At 47.5% G+C, this 16,670-nt stretch overlaps 1 protein-coding gene across 2 annotated transcripts in view; it reads left to right on the top strand.

The window, feature by feature from the left end:
* PIGP (phosphatidylinositol glycan anchor biosynthesis class P) overlaps positions 1-15,762 on the top strand; it is a 34,140-nt gene extending 18,378 nt beyond the window's left edge. For both annotated transcript variants that reach the window (XM_073584663.1, XM_073584664.1), the window contains 3 exons: positions 14,180-14,252; positions 14,365-14,483; positions 15,544-15,762. In XM_073584663.1, coding sequence (XP_073440764.1) covers positions 14,180-14,252; positions 14,365-14,483; positions 15,544-15,689 — 338 coding nt within the window. In that variant the 3' untranslated portion in view covers positions 15,690-15,762. The remainder of the gene's footprint in view (positions 1-14,179; positions 14,253-14,364; positions 14,484-15,543) is intronic.
* Positions 15,763-16,670: the final 908 nt, after the last annotated feature.

Below are 16,670 nucleotides of genomic sequence, written 5' to 3'. Positions count from 1 at the left end.
GCCACTCATTCCTGATCTGTTTAATCAGTTACTGGGAGCTCGCTGGTTTACTAAGCTTGACCTCCGGGGGGCATATAACCTGGTCCGCATAAGAGATGGGGACGAATGGAAAACGGCCTTTAATACACCCCTTGGCCATTTTGAGTACCTGGTAATGCCCTTCGGACTCAGTAATGCTCCTGCAGTATTTCAGCACTTCGTCAATGATATTTTCAGAGATATTTGTGGGGTGTATGTCGTCGTATATCTGGACGACATTTTGATTTATTCTGCTGACCCTGTGACACATGCTCAACACGTCCGTTCAGTACTGCAGAGACTGCGCGAAAACTCTTTGTTCGCGAAATTTGAAAAATGTGGGTTTTTTTGCCGAAGAGGTGCAGTTCTTAGGATACATGGTCTCAGGCAAGGGGTTCCGCATGGATCCCGCCAAGATTCAACCCATTAAGGATTGGGTACAACCCAAATCGCTGAAAGCACTACAGCGATTTTTGGGATTTGCGAATTATTATCGCAAATTCATCAGGGGATTCTCAGAGATTGCCAAGCCACTCACGGACCTTACCCGGAAAGGGGCGGACGTGACTAATTGGAATCCTGAGGCAACCAGGGCTTTTTCTACTCTAAAAGAGTGCTTCATGGCCAACCCGGTGTTGATTCAACCAAACTTGGACCACCCGTTTATTGTGGAAGTAGATGCCTCCGAAGTCGGAGTGGGAGCAGTGCTCTCACAAGGCACTGCAGCCCTCACTCAGCTTCGCCCATGTGCCTTTTTCTCCCGCAAATTCTCTGCCACGTAGAGAAACTATGACATCGGCAACCGAGAATTATTAGCAATCAAGTGGGCCTTCGAGGAATGGCGCCACTTCCTCGAAGGCGCCAAACACAAAGTTACTGTTATTACCGATCACAAAAACCTAACCTACCTAGAGTCGGCTAAAAGACTAAACCCTAGGCAGGCCAGATGGGCCTTGTTTTTCTCCAGGTTCAATTTTTTAATCACCTTTCGCCCCGGAACCAAAAATGTGAGGGCAGATGCCCTCTCCCGCAGCTTTTGTCACACACACACCGAGGACTATGAACCAGCTCCCATATTGGCTAATGGCATTGTCGTGTCGGCAGGATCTCTGGACCTTCTGGAGGAGATCCGTAGGTCATCAGAACAAGCTCCTGACACTACGCCCCCCAAAAAATTATTCGTTCCAGCTACCTTTCGCTTACGAGTGTTAAAAGAATCTCACGACTCCGTCCTGGCAGGCCACCCTGGTCTCAATACTACCACTAGGCTGGTAACCAGGAACTTTTGGTGGCCAACGGTGGCCAAGGACTGTAAGGAGTACGTCTCAGCGTGTGAAGTCTGCCCGCGCCAAGTCCCCCCATAACCGTCCTGCCGGCTGGCTTCAGCCCTTGCCCACCCCTGAAAGTCCATGGACCCACATCTCCATGGACTTCATTACAGACCTGCCACCCTCCGAGGGGAAAACTTGTATTTGGGTGGTGGTGGACAGGTTCAGTAAACAGTCTCACTTTGTTCCCCTGTCCGGCTTACCCAACTCTGAAACCTTAAGTAAGTTGTTTGTTCTTCACGTTGTACGTTTGCACGGCGTTCCGGCAAATATCGTATCCGACAGGGGTACCCAGTTCGTCTCGAAGTTCTGGAGGGCGTTCTGTAGACGTATTGGTGTTGAGTTGTCCTTTTCCTCGGCATACCATCCCGAGACGAATGGTCAAACTGAGCGTGCCAACCAAACGCTGGAGCAATACCTCCGCTGCTATGTCTCAGCACATCAGTCAGATTGGGTGGAACATTTGCCATTGGCAGAGTTCGCTCTCAATAATAGATACCAAGACTCCATCAAAACCACCCCCTTCTTCTGTAACCTTGGACTACATCCGCGCTTTGGATCATTTTCGGCCAAGATGTCGGAAATCCCAGGGGTTGAGCAAAATATACATCGTCTAAAGACTATTTGGTCCAAAGTAAACTCTAATTTAAAAGGGGCTCAAATTAGACAGACTTCGGCAGCTAATAGACGACGATCCCAGTGGCCGCACCTGGGAGTTGGTGACAAGGTTTGGCTCTCTACAAGAAACATCAAACTTAAGGTACCGTCGGCCAAACTGGGTCCCAGGTTCATCGGCCCATATGAAATATTAGAGGTAATTAACCCGGTAGCGTTTCGGTTAAGGCTCCCGCAGTCTTTTAAAATTCCTAACGTTTTTCATAAGTCCCTCCTCAAGGTATACCGCTCCCCAATTCGTCCCGTCCGGTCCCCTCCTCCTCCAGTTTTGGTCAAGGGCGCCTTGGAGTACGAGGTCCAGGGCATATTTGATTCCTGTCTAGTGAGAAACTCTGTACAATATTTGGTGCATTGGAAGGGCTACGGCCCAGAGGAGAGGTCCTGGGTCCCCGCTAGTGACATTCGTGCAAAGCGGTTGATTAGGAGGTTTCACCTCCTCCACCCTGACAAACCGGGTTTTGAGGGTCCGGAGGCCCCTCTTAGAGGGGGGGGTACTGTCACGGCACCGCCAGACTCAGGGCCTGCTGTCCCGGCCTCGGCCAATAGGAGGCGCCGGACTATCACATCACCGTCAGACTCAGGGCCTGCTGTCCCAGCCTCGGCCTGTAGGAGGCGCCGGACTATCACATCACCGTCAGACTCAGGGCCTGCAGTCTCGGCCTTGGTCTCTGGGAGGCGTTGTGCTTCAACCCCGAGTGATGGCGGCGATAGTCATGAGGCTCCTGCGCAGGCGTCCGCTGAACGCAGGCTTCGCTCCTCGGTCAGTCATGAAGGGGCTGGTGCATCACTATCCAGCCTGGTCCTGGGGGAGGTCCGGATGACATCATCAGTCCAGCAGCCTGTGAGGGCTGATCTGATCCCTCAAATACCTTGGGACTGCTCTTGCTGGCCGCCGGATTTATTCTTGGTTCCCCTGCGTGTTACTGTGTGAATTGCTGTTTGACTGACTCTGACTTTTGCCTGGACTTCTGACTCTGCTTCTGCCTAACGATTCTGTACCTCTGCTGCCCTCCTGGTTTATGACTCTTACTTTGGCCTGGATTCTGACTCTGCTTCTGCCTAATGACTTTGTACCTCTGCTGCCCTCCTGGTTTATGACTCTGGCTTCGGCCTGGAAATCTGACTCTGCTACTGTCTACTGTTTTTTACCATTTCTGCCTGACTGGTTTAGTCTCGGATATCATTGCCTCTGTGTCCTGTATTGGAACACCTTTCTGGCGACCGTCCTGCTCTGGTCATTGCTCCTATTCAGACAGCGCCTCCTGGGCTCTGCTATAAATCCAGATCCCTGTATAGGGGTAAAGGGTATCAGTGTTTCTTGGGGTGCTGTCTGGCTGCAGTCCAGACTGCAGGCAGACGTCACACCTGCCTGTATCCTGCATTTAACGCCTGCTTACTGCGATATACCTGGCAGTGCTCGGTGTCTCTGGATACCAGGACCACCTGGAACCCCGCGGGAGGGTGTAGGACAGCTCTGGTGAGCTTAAGGCTTGGAAAACCGGGACGGACGGCGGGGCCTACACGAGGCGGCGGCCATTTTGGATGCACGCTCTATCAGTGGGAGCAGCCGCGTCCAGCTTTCCGCTGGTAGCGACCTACATCCTGCGGAATTGAGGGGATATGCGGTGAGTGCCCTGGAAAATTGGTCCCTGCATTACTCCCCCTTTCTATTGATAGACTCGCTGGCCTGTTGGTGACATTACTGTGGGAGAATTTACTCTTCCCCCCCACCGCTACTGTCTCTGTGGGTGGATTCCCCCCCCTGCCCGGCCATAAGAAGCCTCAGTGATATGGTGTCTCCATCTGCGTGGACACTGCTCCCAGGCCATAATTAGTAAACCTGACCCCCTGCTGTACGTATAATTGAAGTGGAAGGAATCCTGGACTATATATCTCTAGTTGCCCTGGTGTACCTCACTGCCATTGACCATGAATCGATCTAAAGGATCGACAGCAGCAGAAAAATTAAAAGAATATGTCAGACCCGAGCCCCTCTGAAAGTGCACGATCTTTAAGAAATAACTCTTCACAACGTCAGCGTAAAAATCGTCCCTCTGGGGGTGGAGAGGAGACTGAGTAGGAAGAAATGACTCTTAAACAGGCATCTGAACAGTTGATGCAGGCTATCTCCCTAACTAGGACATCCCTGACTGAGAAAATAGAGGATGTCTACCCTGAGGCGAGGAGATATACAGATATACAGGCCTTGAGGGGACGCATCACAGAGGTGGAGACAAGAGTGTCCCAGGTAGAAGACACCATCACGCCTATGGAGGCCAAGTTAACAAAGGTGGCAGGCTCTATGAATGCCTGGGAGCAGAAAGCAGACATCCTGCAGAACAGAATGCGTCGGAATAACATCCGTGTCATTGGTCTGCCGGAACGCTCGGAAGGTCAACATCCTGAGCAGTTTCTGGAGGATTGGCTTAAGGCCTCTCTGGGAGATGAATTCTCCTCAGTATTCGTTGTTGAAAGGGCCCATAGGGTTCCTACAAAACCTCTACCTCCGGGAGGCTCACCTAGACGCTTCCTAGCACGTCTGCCCTCAACTGTAAAGACAGAGACACCATTCTGCGCCTTGCACGGCAAAAGAGTCCCATCAAGTTCGACAGTGCTGTGATTTCAATCTTCCCGGCTTTTTCCATGGAACTTCAGAAGCAACGAGCACAATTTACTGAAATCAAGAAGCGGCTCAGGGAGAGGAACATTGTATATTCAATGATTTATCCGGCTCGACTTCGGATTGTCCACAGGGATTCCTCTGTGTTTTTCATGGATCCAGTAGAGGCGACCGAATGTCTGCGGTCCCATAAAGGATCCCCTGCAAAGGAATCCTAATGCGCCTACTTTAATCTGGATCCTTTAATTACAGGCTTAATTGGAGCTCTCTCGGCGAGTATCCAGTTATCAACAATACCGGACACTGCGTACAGTGATGGTATCCGGTACGCAATCACGATCGCCAATCGTTACACCGATGCCTCTACCTTGTGCCAGTCATTACACTGGCTACCCATCCACTCCAGAATCCAGTACAAACTTATTACTCTCACCCACAAAGCTCTCCATGGCTCAGCACCACCCTACATCTCCCCCCTTGTTTCAGTCTACCACCCTACCCGCGCCCTCTGTTCTGCTGATGACCTGAGGTTAGCATCCTCAATAATCAGAACCTCCCACTCCCGTCTTCAAGACTATACACGTGCTGCTCCAATTCTTTGGAATGCACTTCCCAGGTCAATACGATTAGTCCCCAATCCCCACAATTTTAAGCGTGCCCTGAAAACGTATTTATTCAGACTGGCCTATCGCCTCAACATATTAACCTAATCTATCCCTGTGTGGCACAGCCAAAAGTTTTTTACCATAACCAGGTTCCCCGCATCATGTCCCCACATGCTTTATGCATCCATTAGCCCTCTGCGTCTGTACTTTTACACACTTAACATTATGGCTGGTCCATACAATCAGGGCAACTGTTACCACCCACCTTTCGTGTCTCCCTTTTTTCCTCATAGATTGTAAGCTTGCGAGCAGGGCCCTCATTCCTCTTGGTATCTGTTATGATCTATGTGATTATTGTTCTGCTGTAATGTCTATTGTCTGTACAAATCCCCTCTGAAATGTAAAGCGCTGCGGAATATGTCAGCGCTATAGAAATAACATTTATTATTATTATTACCCCCTTGTTTATTTTTCAGTAGGGGCGTGGGACCTTGCTCGTTTACTGTTAGAATTTTGTTCTGGTTTCTTTTTGTCAAAAGCTTTAGTTTTAGCTTTAATTGTTACTTAGGTAAAAGTCGCAGCCAATGGAAGTCCTGTTATCTATGTGATGTCTCTGAATTCTACTCGGGCATTGATATGCAACATATCCAGATAAGTGGAGATGGGTTCTGAATTAATATGCATGACATGGAATGTGAGGGGTATTAAAACGCCCCGGAAAAAGATTAAGGTGTTCTCACAAATTAGGCACTATCATCCTCACATTGTGGCTCTGGTCGAGACTCACCTGACCAGAGATACTGCTCTGTGCATACAAAAACCGTGGGTTCAATGGTCTATACACACATTTCACACCAGCTATTCAAGGGGGGGTCTCCCTACTAATACACAGGGACGTTAGATGGGAGGTCGGGGAGATCCGGAGAGACCCTGAGGGGCGTTTCATATTTGTGCATGCACTGATCAACTCTAGGAAATATGTTATTTTGTGTGTTTATAATCTTCCCCCGGCTGGTACGTCAATTCTCCAGAGGGCATTGAGTTTTGCTTTGAATTATCCAGACGCAGATGTCATCTGTATGGGGGATTTTAACCTGGTTATGAATGGTCGCCTTGATAGACTGAAACTGGGTGATGGGATACAGAGTGGGACTCCATCAACAGCTGCATCCTAACTGTCACAGTTCATGGAAGGTAGCGGATGGCTGGACCTATGGAGTACGCGCCACCCCGAGATGAGGGAAGATACTTGCCATTCATCCACTAAGCGTTCCTTATCTCGCATAGATTATATCTTTGGATTATATCTTTGGGTAGATAACATTGAGCATGGTAGTAGGGGGATTTCCGACCATAGTCCGGTCATTCTTAAACTTAAATATGGACCGCCAAATAACAAGATAACATGGAAATTGAACCCTTTCTGGCTGAAGTTGGTGAAGTCACCCGACAGAACAATTGACCAGTTACATGGCTTCATCTCTTCCCACCCCGAACCCCGGAATGTCAACTTATTTTGGGACACCCTTAAAGGTACTGTCACACTTAGCGATGCACAGCAATCCCGACCAGGGATATGACGCAGTCAGGATCGCTGGTGCATCGCTAAGTGGTCGCTAGTGAGCTGCCACACAGGCAGATCTCACCAGCGACATAGCAGGGGTCGGGGGTCGCTACTTAACTGTCAGACGAGGGGATCCTGACGTCCTCCCGCCCGCGTCCACGCGTCGCTCGTCGGTGCCACAGGAAGCCCAGCAGGAAGCTGACGACGAGAAACGGTCCAGGACGTTCTCGCGCGATCAGGGATAATCAGCGGGGGAACCAGTCGGAGGTAAGTATCACACATAGCGATATCGCTAGCAATATCGCTGCTCCATCACAAAACCAGTGACGTTATAGCGATATTGCTAGCGATATCGCTTAGTGTGACAGGCCCTTAAGGCGTACTTGAGGGGTTGCTTATCTTCTACGATTTCTTACATTAAGTGGGTGACATCAAGGGAGGATGACGAGATGGAGCAACGTTTGAAAGATTCAGAGGCCGCTTATATATCTAACCAAACTAGTGGCAATAGAGTGGAGTGGTTGACCGCTCAAAGATTATATACTCAACACATAGACACTAAATCCAAACGTAAATTATTTTTTACTCGTCAATCCTATTTTGAATTAGGGAATCAATCCAGTAAATTTTTGGCTTATTTGGTGTGTCAGCACAATACAACTAATACAATATTACAGATCCGCAATTTAGACGGTGCATTGATATCCTCCACGGAAGAAATAATGGGTTGTTTTAATGATTATTATAGTTCATTGTACAACTCTAAAAATGACGTTGATAGCCGGGGGTGTCTGTCGGATATAACGTTTCCCACATTAAGTACTTCCCAGCAGGCCTTTATGGACGCTGAATTCACTTTAGAGCAGATAGAAGATGCCATGAAGGATATGGCCTCTGGGAAGGCCCCTGGACCGGATGGGTTTCCCATCGAGCTATACAGGAAATACTGGGAGATATAGGCGCCACTTTTGTTGTCGGTGTTTCGGGGGATCTGGGAGGGCGGGTCCTTTTACGAAGCTAATATAATAGTGCTTAAGGAGGGGAAGGACCCTTTAGGTTGTGGATCTTATCGCCCCATATCTTTAGTAAATGTGGATTATAAGATTTTTACGAAAATCTTGGCCACCAGGGTGAACTCAATCATTTTGGAACTTATACACCCTGACCTAACCAGCTTTATGCCTGGTAAAAGCACTTCCATTAATATTAGACAAGTCCATTCGGTGGTCCAATAGAGCTCCCTGGCGCCGGACAATAAATGGGCATTGGCATTGCTGGATGCAGCCAAGGCCTTCGACTCCCTTGAATGGCCCTTCCTCCATGCCTGTTTACAGATATATGGATTTGGAAATAGGTTCCTAAAATGGGTTAATATATTGTATATGAACGCTAAAGCCCGTGTCATCGTAAATAGTTCCATATCTGAGACCTTTTCTCGACACAGGGGGTCCCGTCAGGGGGGCCCCCTTTCCCCGGCGCTCTTTGCTCTTGCGATAGAGGCATTGACAATTCGCATAAGATCTTCCCCTAATATTATGGGCATAGAAATAGCAGATACCATAGGCCTATATGCTGACGACATGGTAATATTTATGAATAGAGCGGAGGAGACACTGACAGGAGTGATCACTACTATAAACAAATTCAGTAAATATTCTGTATTCTTGTATATAAAGTGAGAAATCTGCTCTGATGCCTCTCTCCCATACCCCGATGCCATGACTTGAGAATCTCTCCTTGCTGCCTATTGTACCACACTTTAAATATCTGGGTGTTCATATTTCTTAAAGCAGCACGTTTAATCTGCAACTCAATATACATCCATTGCTAGAGATGGTTAAAGTCAAATTTACGATCTGGAGCAAGCTCCCGCTGTCTGTAGCCGGACGCATTAACTTAATTAAAATGATACTACTCATAGTGCTGTGGTGGTGCTGTGGTCTCCAACATAGTGTTCTGGTGGTGCCCAGATCCTTCTTTACAAATTTGAACTCCCAAATCACGTGTTAGGAATCTGGTTTCTGATACGTCTATACAGAAACCCAGATTCTCACATGCTGCAGCAGAAGGGATTGCTGAGGAGATTGTCTCACAACAACTGTCTCCAGAGGCTAAGTCCTTTATTCCATCTATTGGGCATGCTCACGGGACGAGCTCCTATTGGACTTTGGGAGTCAGGTGCTCAGGTCCCGCTCCAGATCCTATTTGCTCTTCCTGGACTCCTAGAGATTTCCGGAAGGTCCCGTGCGCTATAAAAAGTGCGCATGGCCGTTCCGCCATGCGCTAGTGTAGCATATTTTGCTGTGTATGTATGGTGATGGATGCATGGACTGGTGACTGACTTATTATAAAACCCCTTCCCTTGGTTAATACGAATGGTGACAGAGTGTCGGTCTAGTCACTTGCAGCGCCATTGCTTCCCTGCCACAGCAGCTTAGCATCAGAATTGCGCTTGCCTGATAGCAGCGTCCTCTTTGCGGCTGCGTTCCTGCCGCGCTGCGGTTGCAGCACAGTGTACGTCCGCGTTTGCGACGTCTCTGCCACAGACGTATACGGTAGGTCTAGACGGAGTTGGTGCCGTCAGCATTCTCCTCTCCTGTGACCAATTACCGCATCTGTGTCGCTGAGTCCCTGTGAGTTAAACTGACTCAGCGCTTTTCTATTTCTGTTTATGCTGGCAGCTCTGTGAGTTTAACTGAGCTTGCCCAGAGCACCAGGGTGACGTCATAACCCCGTGCACTCTACCGCCTTATATTCTGCCACCTCCTAGCAGCGGTCTTACCATCTGCCGCACGGTGGACCCCGGGTGGCGAAGGCACTTTATTTATAATTTTTATTTAGTGCCTTCCGCCACTCCTAACATTACACTAGCGCCAGGGTCTGGCTAGTGATGGCAGAACAGCAGCTCCTGCAGTGCATTAAGCAGCTTGGCGACCGGGTGGCCGCTCTTGAGAAGTCACTCTCTGCTGCTCAAGCCACTGATGCTGCTGTCCAGGCGTTAACGGATGCAGTAGCGCGTTTGTCCATGTCCACCCTTGCGCCGACAGTTACCCGCCTCCCGTTGCCCAATAAGTTTTCTGGGGATGGCGCCTCCTGTAGGGGTTTTATCAGCCAGTGCTCGATCCATCTGGAGCTGCTGGCTGCACAATTCCCTACGGAACGGGCCAAGGTGGCATTCATTATATCCCTACTGTCGGGCAAGGCTCTGGAATGGGCTACGCCGTTATGGGAGCGTGGTGATCCCGATATACGAACCGCAGCGCACCTGCTGATGGCCAACAAGCATGTTTTCCTCGGCCCACGGGTCACGCACGACACCTCCCTGCAGCTACTTGCACTCTCTCAGGGATCCCTCTCAGTGAGCCAGTATGCCGTACGTTTTCGGACACTGGCGTCCGAGTTGGAGTGGGCTGATAGGGCCCTTATCCCTGTCTTTTGAAAAGGGTTAGCGGAGCATGTTAAAGACGCTCTTTCTACCAGAGAGATTCCTACGACCTTGGAAGAGTTGATTTCCATCTCCTCGCGCATTGACCTCCGTTTTTCGGAGCGCGGCCTAGAGCGTGCTCACTCAAAACGGAAGGGTACTCCGCTTCCCAAATTTTTCGAGCCGCTGGAGCCACCTTAGCCAGAGGTCTTACTTCCTGAGCCCATGGAGGTGTCTCGTACCGATCTTAACACAGACTCAGACCAGGAATCTGTTTGCAGTTGTCACCACGTATGTGCGGTTTCTCCGGAAGCCAGCTCCCCGCAAGGGTCTGAGTTTGAACCGGTTGTCGAGACCTTCGTCCCTCCTCATCTTAGGGCTCAGGTACTCGCTTGGGCGCATGCGTCCAATGCGTCTCACCACCGAGGCTACATGCAGGTCTCGAAGCTCTTGGCCGGAGCATATTGGTGGCCTCATAGGGCTCGGGATGTTAAGAGGTTCATTCAGGCATGTACCTCTTGTGCTCGGCATAGCCTCTCTAGGCGGAGTGGGGCGACGACCGTCGATACACGGCGGCGTGCCACGACCACTCCCTCTCCTGCCATTTCCCAGATTTCCCTCCTGAACCCGGGCGACCTTGCCTCCGCTGGTTCCTTCCATGTGTCCCGGGTTACCATGTCACCTACCAGGACACCAAGCTCGTCTATAGGCGAGTTTGAGCCCTGTGCCACCGCTAGGCACAGGGTGATGGATCGGAAGGTTCAGGGAGGGGGGTTCCTAGGATGGGGGGTAATGTTAGGAATCTGGTTTCTGACACGTCTATACAGAAACCCAGATTCTCACATGCTGCAGTCTCTTGCCCATCTGCTGCAGCAGAAGGGATTGCTGAGGAGATTGTCTCACAACAACTGTCTCCAGAGGCTAAGTCCTTTATTCCATCTATTGGGCATGCTCACGGGACGAGCTCCTATTGGACTTTGGGAGTCAGGTGCTCAGGTCCCGCTCCAGATCCTATTTGCTCTTCCTGGACTCCTAGAGATTTCCGGAAGGTCCCGTGCGCTATAAAAAGTGCGCATGGCCGTTCCGCCATGCGCTAGTGTAGCATATTTTTCTGTGTGTGTATGGTGATGGATGCATGGACTGGTGACTGACTTATTAAGAAACCCCTTCCCTTGGTTAATACGAATGGTGACAGAGTGTCGGTCTAGTCAGTTACTGCGCCAGCAGCAGCTTGGCGTCAGTATTGCGCTTGCCTGATAGCAGCGTCCTCTTTGCGGCTGCGTTCCTGCCGCCCTGCGGTTGCAGCACAGTGTACGTCCGCGTTTGCGACGTCTCTGCCACAGACATATACGGTAGGTCTAGACGGAGTTGGTGCCGTCAGCTTTCACCTCTCCTGTGACCAATTACTTACCGCGTCTGTGTCGCTGAGTCCCTGTGAGTTAAACTGACTCAGCGCTTTTCTATTTCTGTTTATGCTGGCAGCTCTGTGAGTTTAACTGAGCTTGCCCAGAGCACCAGGGTGACGTCATAACCCCGTGCACTCTACCGCCTTATATTCTGCCACCTCCTAGCAGCGGTCTTACCATCTGCCGCACGGTGGACCCCGGGTGGCGAAGGCACTTTATTTATAATTTTTATTTAGTGCCTTCCGCCACTCCTAACATCACGTCTTTTATATGGGGGAAAACCTTCCTAAACTCAAGCTGTCCACCCTACAAAGGCCTAAAAAGGGGGGTGGGGCAGCACTGCCAGACTTTTTTCTGTACTATCTGGCTGGACAGGCTAGAGCTATAAGTTAATGGATGCCCGGTAATCATCTCCCTAACTCTGAAAATCATTTGCTTCATGCTGCTCGTACTGATTGCCCTTTGGGTTTTTTGGAATTGGAGAAAATAAATGTTCCACGTTTGTTGACAATGCTTCGTCTGGCAAGATTAGTGTGGAAACAGAATAAGAGGGTGATTGGATTTAGAGACATTATAGCTGAGATGCCCTTATGGAATAATGGTTATCTCCCGGTACTACTTGACCAGCCGTCCGAATTCTGGACTCAATACAATGTCTCCACGATAGGTGATTTGCATGATCACGGTACCCTACTATCTTTTGAACAATTATAGGTTAAATGCGAGGTCCCGAGATCCCAATTCTTCCGATATTTGCAACTGAGGTCAGCCATTCAATCACACATGCGATGTGTGGGTGTGCATAATGCTATCTCGTCTCTACCCTCGATAGGCATTCTGAAATCGCAGGGTCCCCAGGGTCTCGTCTCCTCTCTGTACACACACATGCTGTCGGTGGGGGCGGAATCCGCCATAAGCTCGGTTAGAGGGAAATGGGAAAGGCTCATCCCTGATACACAGGGAGAGGAGTGGGAGGAAATCCTGGAGTCACCGATCAGGGTGTCTCCGTCTATTAACAACAGAATGATACGACTATACATTATAAACCAATCATACTTGACTCCGACTAGACTTTTAAAGATGGTCCGATTCCAATCATCGGAATGTCTGAGATGTCATTAATTAGATGCAGACTTTATCCACATGATCTGGCAGTGTCCCATTATAGCACATTATTGGAAGGAGGTGACATCATTATTAACTTCCCTGGTACAAATTCCTGTTCCCCTTGAGCCATTAGTTTGTCTGTTTGGGGTGTGGGATGACGAGACATGGGGTCACTATACGGGGATTTTTTTACGGTAGACGTTATTTATGGCACGAAAGGTGTTGGCACTGCGGTGGATGGGAGGTTCGGGTCCCTCCCTTAGGGCCTGGATTGAATTGGTGAACTCGATTATACCATACGCGCGTACGCTGTACCAAAACAGAGGGTGCCCGGGTAAATTTGAGAAGATATGGGAGAGGTGGAATTCCTCTCATCTTACTCTGTAGGATGGAGATATCACATGATAAAAAACTAACTATGTGGACTCAGGCTGCAAATAGTTGTTGTTTTGTAGTTATAGTAAAGGTTTAGAAGTTTGACAGGCTTTATCATCTGAATAATTCCATGCAGACCAATGTACGTTAACGGACATTATGTTTTATTCTGTAAGCAACCGGTATGCACATTTTGCTTGAAATTAATGCTATATGAAACATATACACTTTGTATAGTAATTTTCATCATTTGCCAGTTTGTATGTTGTAGCTATGGTTTAATAAACGAATTTAAAAACAAAAAACATAAAGCAAAATCTACAATGGAATGGTCCACAAATAAACGTATCCAGGTGTTAGAATGGCCAAGTCACAGTCCAGACCTGAATCCAATCGAGAATCTGTGGAAAGAGCTGAAAACTGCTGTTCACAAACGATCTCCATCCAGCCTCACTGAGCTCGAGCTGTTTGCCAAGGAAGAATGGGCAAGAATTTCAGTCTCTCGATGTACAAAACTGATAGAGACATACCCCAAGCGACTTACAGCTTTAATCGCACAGCAAAATGTGGCGCAACAAAGTATTAAGTTACAGGGGCTGAATAATATTGCACGCCCCACTTTTCAGTTTTTGAATTTGCACAAAAAGTTAAAATAACCAATAAATTTCGTTCAACTTCACAATTGTGTCCCACTTGTTGTTGATTCTTCACCAAAAATTTACATTTGGTATCTTTATGTTTGAAGCATGATATGTGGGAAAAGGTTGATAAGTTCTAGGGGGCCGAATACTTTCGCAAGGCACTGTATTACCTTGTTTTTTTTAGGTGGGGGAATAGCCTTTTCTTATGGTGGAGCAGGGAAATTAAATGTTTCTTACTCATTTGGGACCCCCTACAATTCTAGATCAGCCTACGTCCAGTAGAATGTAACTCTAGAGATTACTCACCACTTCTTGAAAACAGGTCAAATCTCTTCCTTCCATTTTTTCATAATTGTTTCAAAAACTTTAGAAAACCCACCTAACTTCTCTTTCTTACATCCTCCATTGTTTTCCAGTCCTATATCTGACGTGGGCGTGTGTTCCCGAGTCATGGCTCCACTCCTTAGGACTGACGTACTGGCCTCAGAAGTGAGTACTCACCATGGGTATTGTAGGAGTGACCGTACATCAATGGGGTTTTTTCTTGTCATGTTTTGTATATCGTGTCTAATCCCTAATCTGAGCCGTATTTGTCCTCTAGGTACTGGGCTGTGGCCATCCCTGTCTACCTCATGGTCACACTGGGCATTGCCTATATCTTCTTGTTTGGAATAAACTTGATGAACACGGCGCCCCTGGATTCATTACACACTGTAACGGGTAATTTAATAGGGCGGTCTAGTATCTCATTTCTGCCACTTTATTAGCCGGACGTCACCCTACATGGTCTAACATGCGTTTTGTCTATGCTGTTTGATCTACATCTTAAAGGTAGCCTGTCGGATCCTCTGACTATCCCATACTGCTAATATAGTGGATGCGGATTGCTGTATGTTCCTTACTGACGTTCCTCTCTTGTAAAAATGAACATTTATTCTGCAGCTTCCCATATCAGATGAGGCAGGACTAGTCCGGCAAGGCGTCTCCTCCTCCAAACTAGTCCCGCCTCTAGCCATCCCTGTTTGGGCATGATGGATAGCCTCAGGCAGGGCTTCCTACAAAATGATCCGTTTTCCTTATATTTTGCATTACTGTTGTAGGAAAAAGTGTTGAACCGATGGCAGATTTGCATTCTCCAAGAAAAAGTTTAAAAAAAAAAAATTAAAAACTATTTTTAGAAAAGCAAACTTTAATTATTCTCATTTTTCCAGCTTAAAATTAACATACGCAGCATCTTTTAAAGTCCAGTTTGTCAAAATATTAAATTATTTAACCGATATGATAAATGGTTTTAAAACGAAAAATATCGAAACTCCAGAATTGCTGTTTTTTGTTGTTTTTTATTTAATTATTTATTACAAATTTATGATTTATTTCACACTTTAAATAAAAAAAAATACACTTTACAATATTAATATGGCCGTGATCATACTCACCTGTTGTCAAGTTCTTTTTACTACACAATATATGACTTACAAACAAAAAAAAAACCCAAATTTTAAGAATTGTGGGGGGTGTTTTTCTCCATTTGGAATTTTTTTCTGTATGTGGTAAAATGAATTATGTAATTCAAAACTACAACTCATCCTGCACAAAAAAAAAAACAAGATTTGTCGATGGGAAAGTAAAAAAGAAGGGGTAGGAAAAAAAACAAAATCGTAATTCTAATTCCAATTCTTCAAGGTCCTGGCAGATAGAGGCATCGCCCAAAGCTTTACTGTATGTGAATGTACTCTTCTAGGTGAATGAAGGATTTAGTTAATTCTCCTCTCCTCTGCAGACACATATGCCAAAAATCAAGTGATGAAAGAGTCAGATCCAGATGCCATTCCGGCCATTCGGGACATCTCCATTAGTGAAGTCAACCGAATGTTCTTCCTCTCGGGCAGGAGACGTGATCCGCGGGAACCATGTGTCATCGATTAGCTAATGTTTTGGATTTATCTTATTATTACTTTTTATATTAGAGCAGTTGATAATTAAAAGTTATATTATTGGACTGTGAGATTTATTGCTGATGGGTCAGGAACATTCAAACAATTTGGAAGTACTTGGGTATCTACCTACTGTCAGATGTCTTCAAAGTGCTGATATAGGAGCCGCAATATCACGCACTGATTTGCCTCCTGAATTTTCACTCAGGGGCATAAGTTACCTGGTGCTCTATGTAAGGGCTCTTTCACACATCCTGACATTCCCGGTTCTGGAAAAACCAGTACCGGAAATATCTGTTTCCGTGTGAATGTGAGTTTAATACGTGTGGCATACCTGTGCCACCTGTTTGCCGCATCAGTATCACATGTACCGGTGCCTGGGAATCAGCAGTACTGTTCACGCTGTTCCCCAGTGTCGGGTGCTGAAGAAAACTGCTCACATCACTGTCCCCTACTTATGCTGCAATCAGCGCTAGCAGGTGGCAATGTTGAGAGTTGTATTCAGCTGTTTACAGAGAGAGCAGGCAGCAGCTAATGGGAGTATTCATCAGCCGCCGCCTGCGCTATAAATAAATAAATTTTTAAAAAAATGACTTTGTGTTCATCTGTGTTTTTTTCTGCCATGCAAAAATAACAGCTGCGGGCTGCAATCCTCAGTTGTCATCTTTAGCAAGGCTGGTTATCAAGAACAGAGGTGTCCCCACAACATATTTTTTAATTATTTAAATAAATAATTTAAAAAAAAACTGTGTGGGCTCCCCTCATTTTTTTTTACAACCAGCCAAGCTAAAGCAGATAGCTTGGAGCTGGTATTCTCAGGCTGGTAAGGAGCCATGGCTATTGCCCCCCCATCTAAAAATAGCATCCCGCAGCCAACCCAGACAAGCTTGAACAGCGGTGAACTCTGAGTTTCTCTCACGGCGCTGAGGTCACCGCAGTTCAAGGGCACGGCTGTTACCTTGATGACATCACC

The sequence above is a fragment of the Dendrobates tinctorius genome, unplaced genomic scaffold (assembly GCF_039654945.1).
Source record: "Dendrobates tinctorius isolate UK_male_01 unplaced genomic scaffold, ASM3965494v1 ptg000084l, whole genome shotgun sequence".
Classification (NCBI taxonomy): Eukaryota; Metazoa; Chordata; class Amphibia; order Anura; family Dendrobatidae; genus Dendrobates; species Dendrobates tinctorius.
This window is presented reverse-complemented; position numbering and strand designations above follow the sequence as displayed.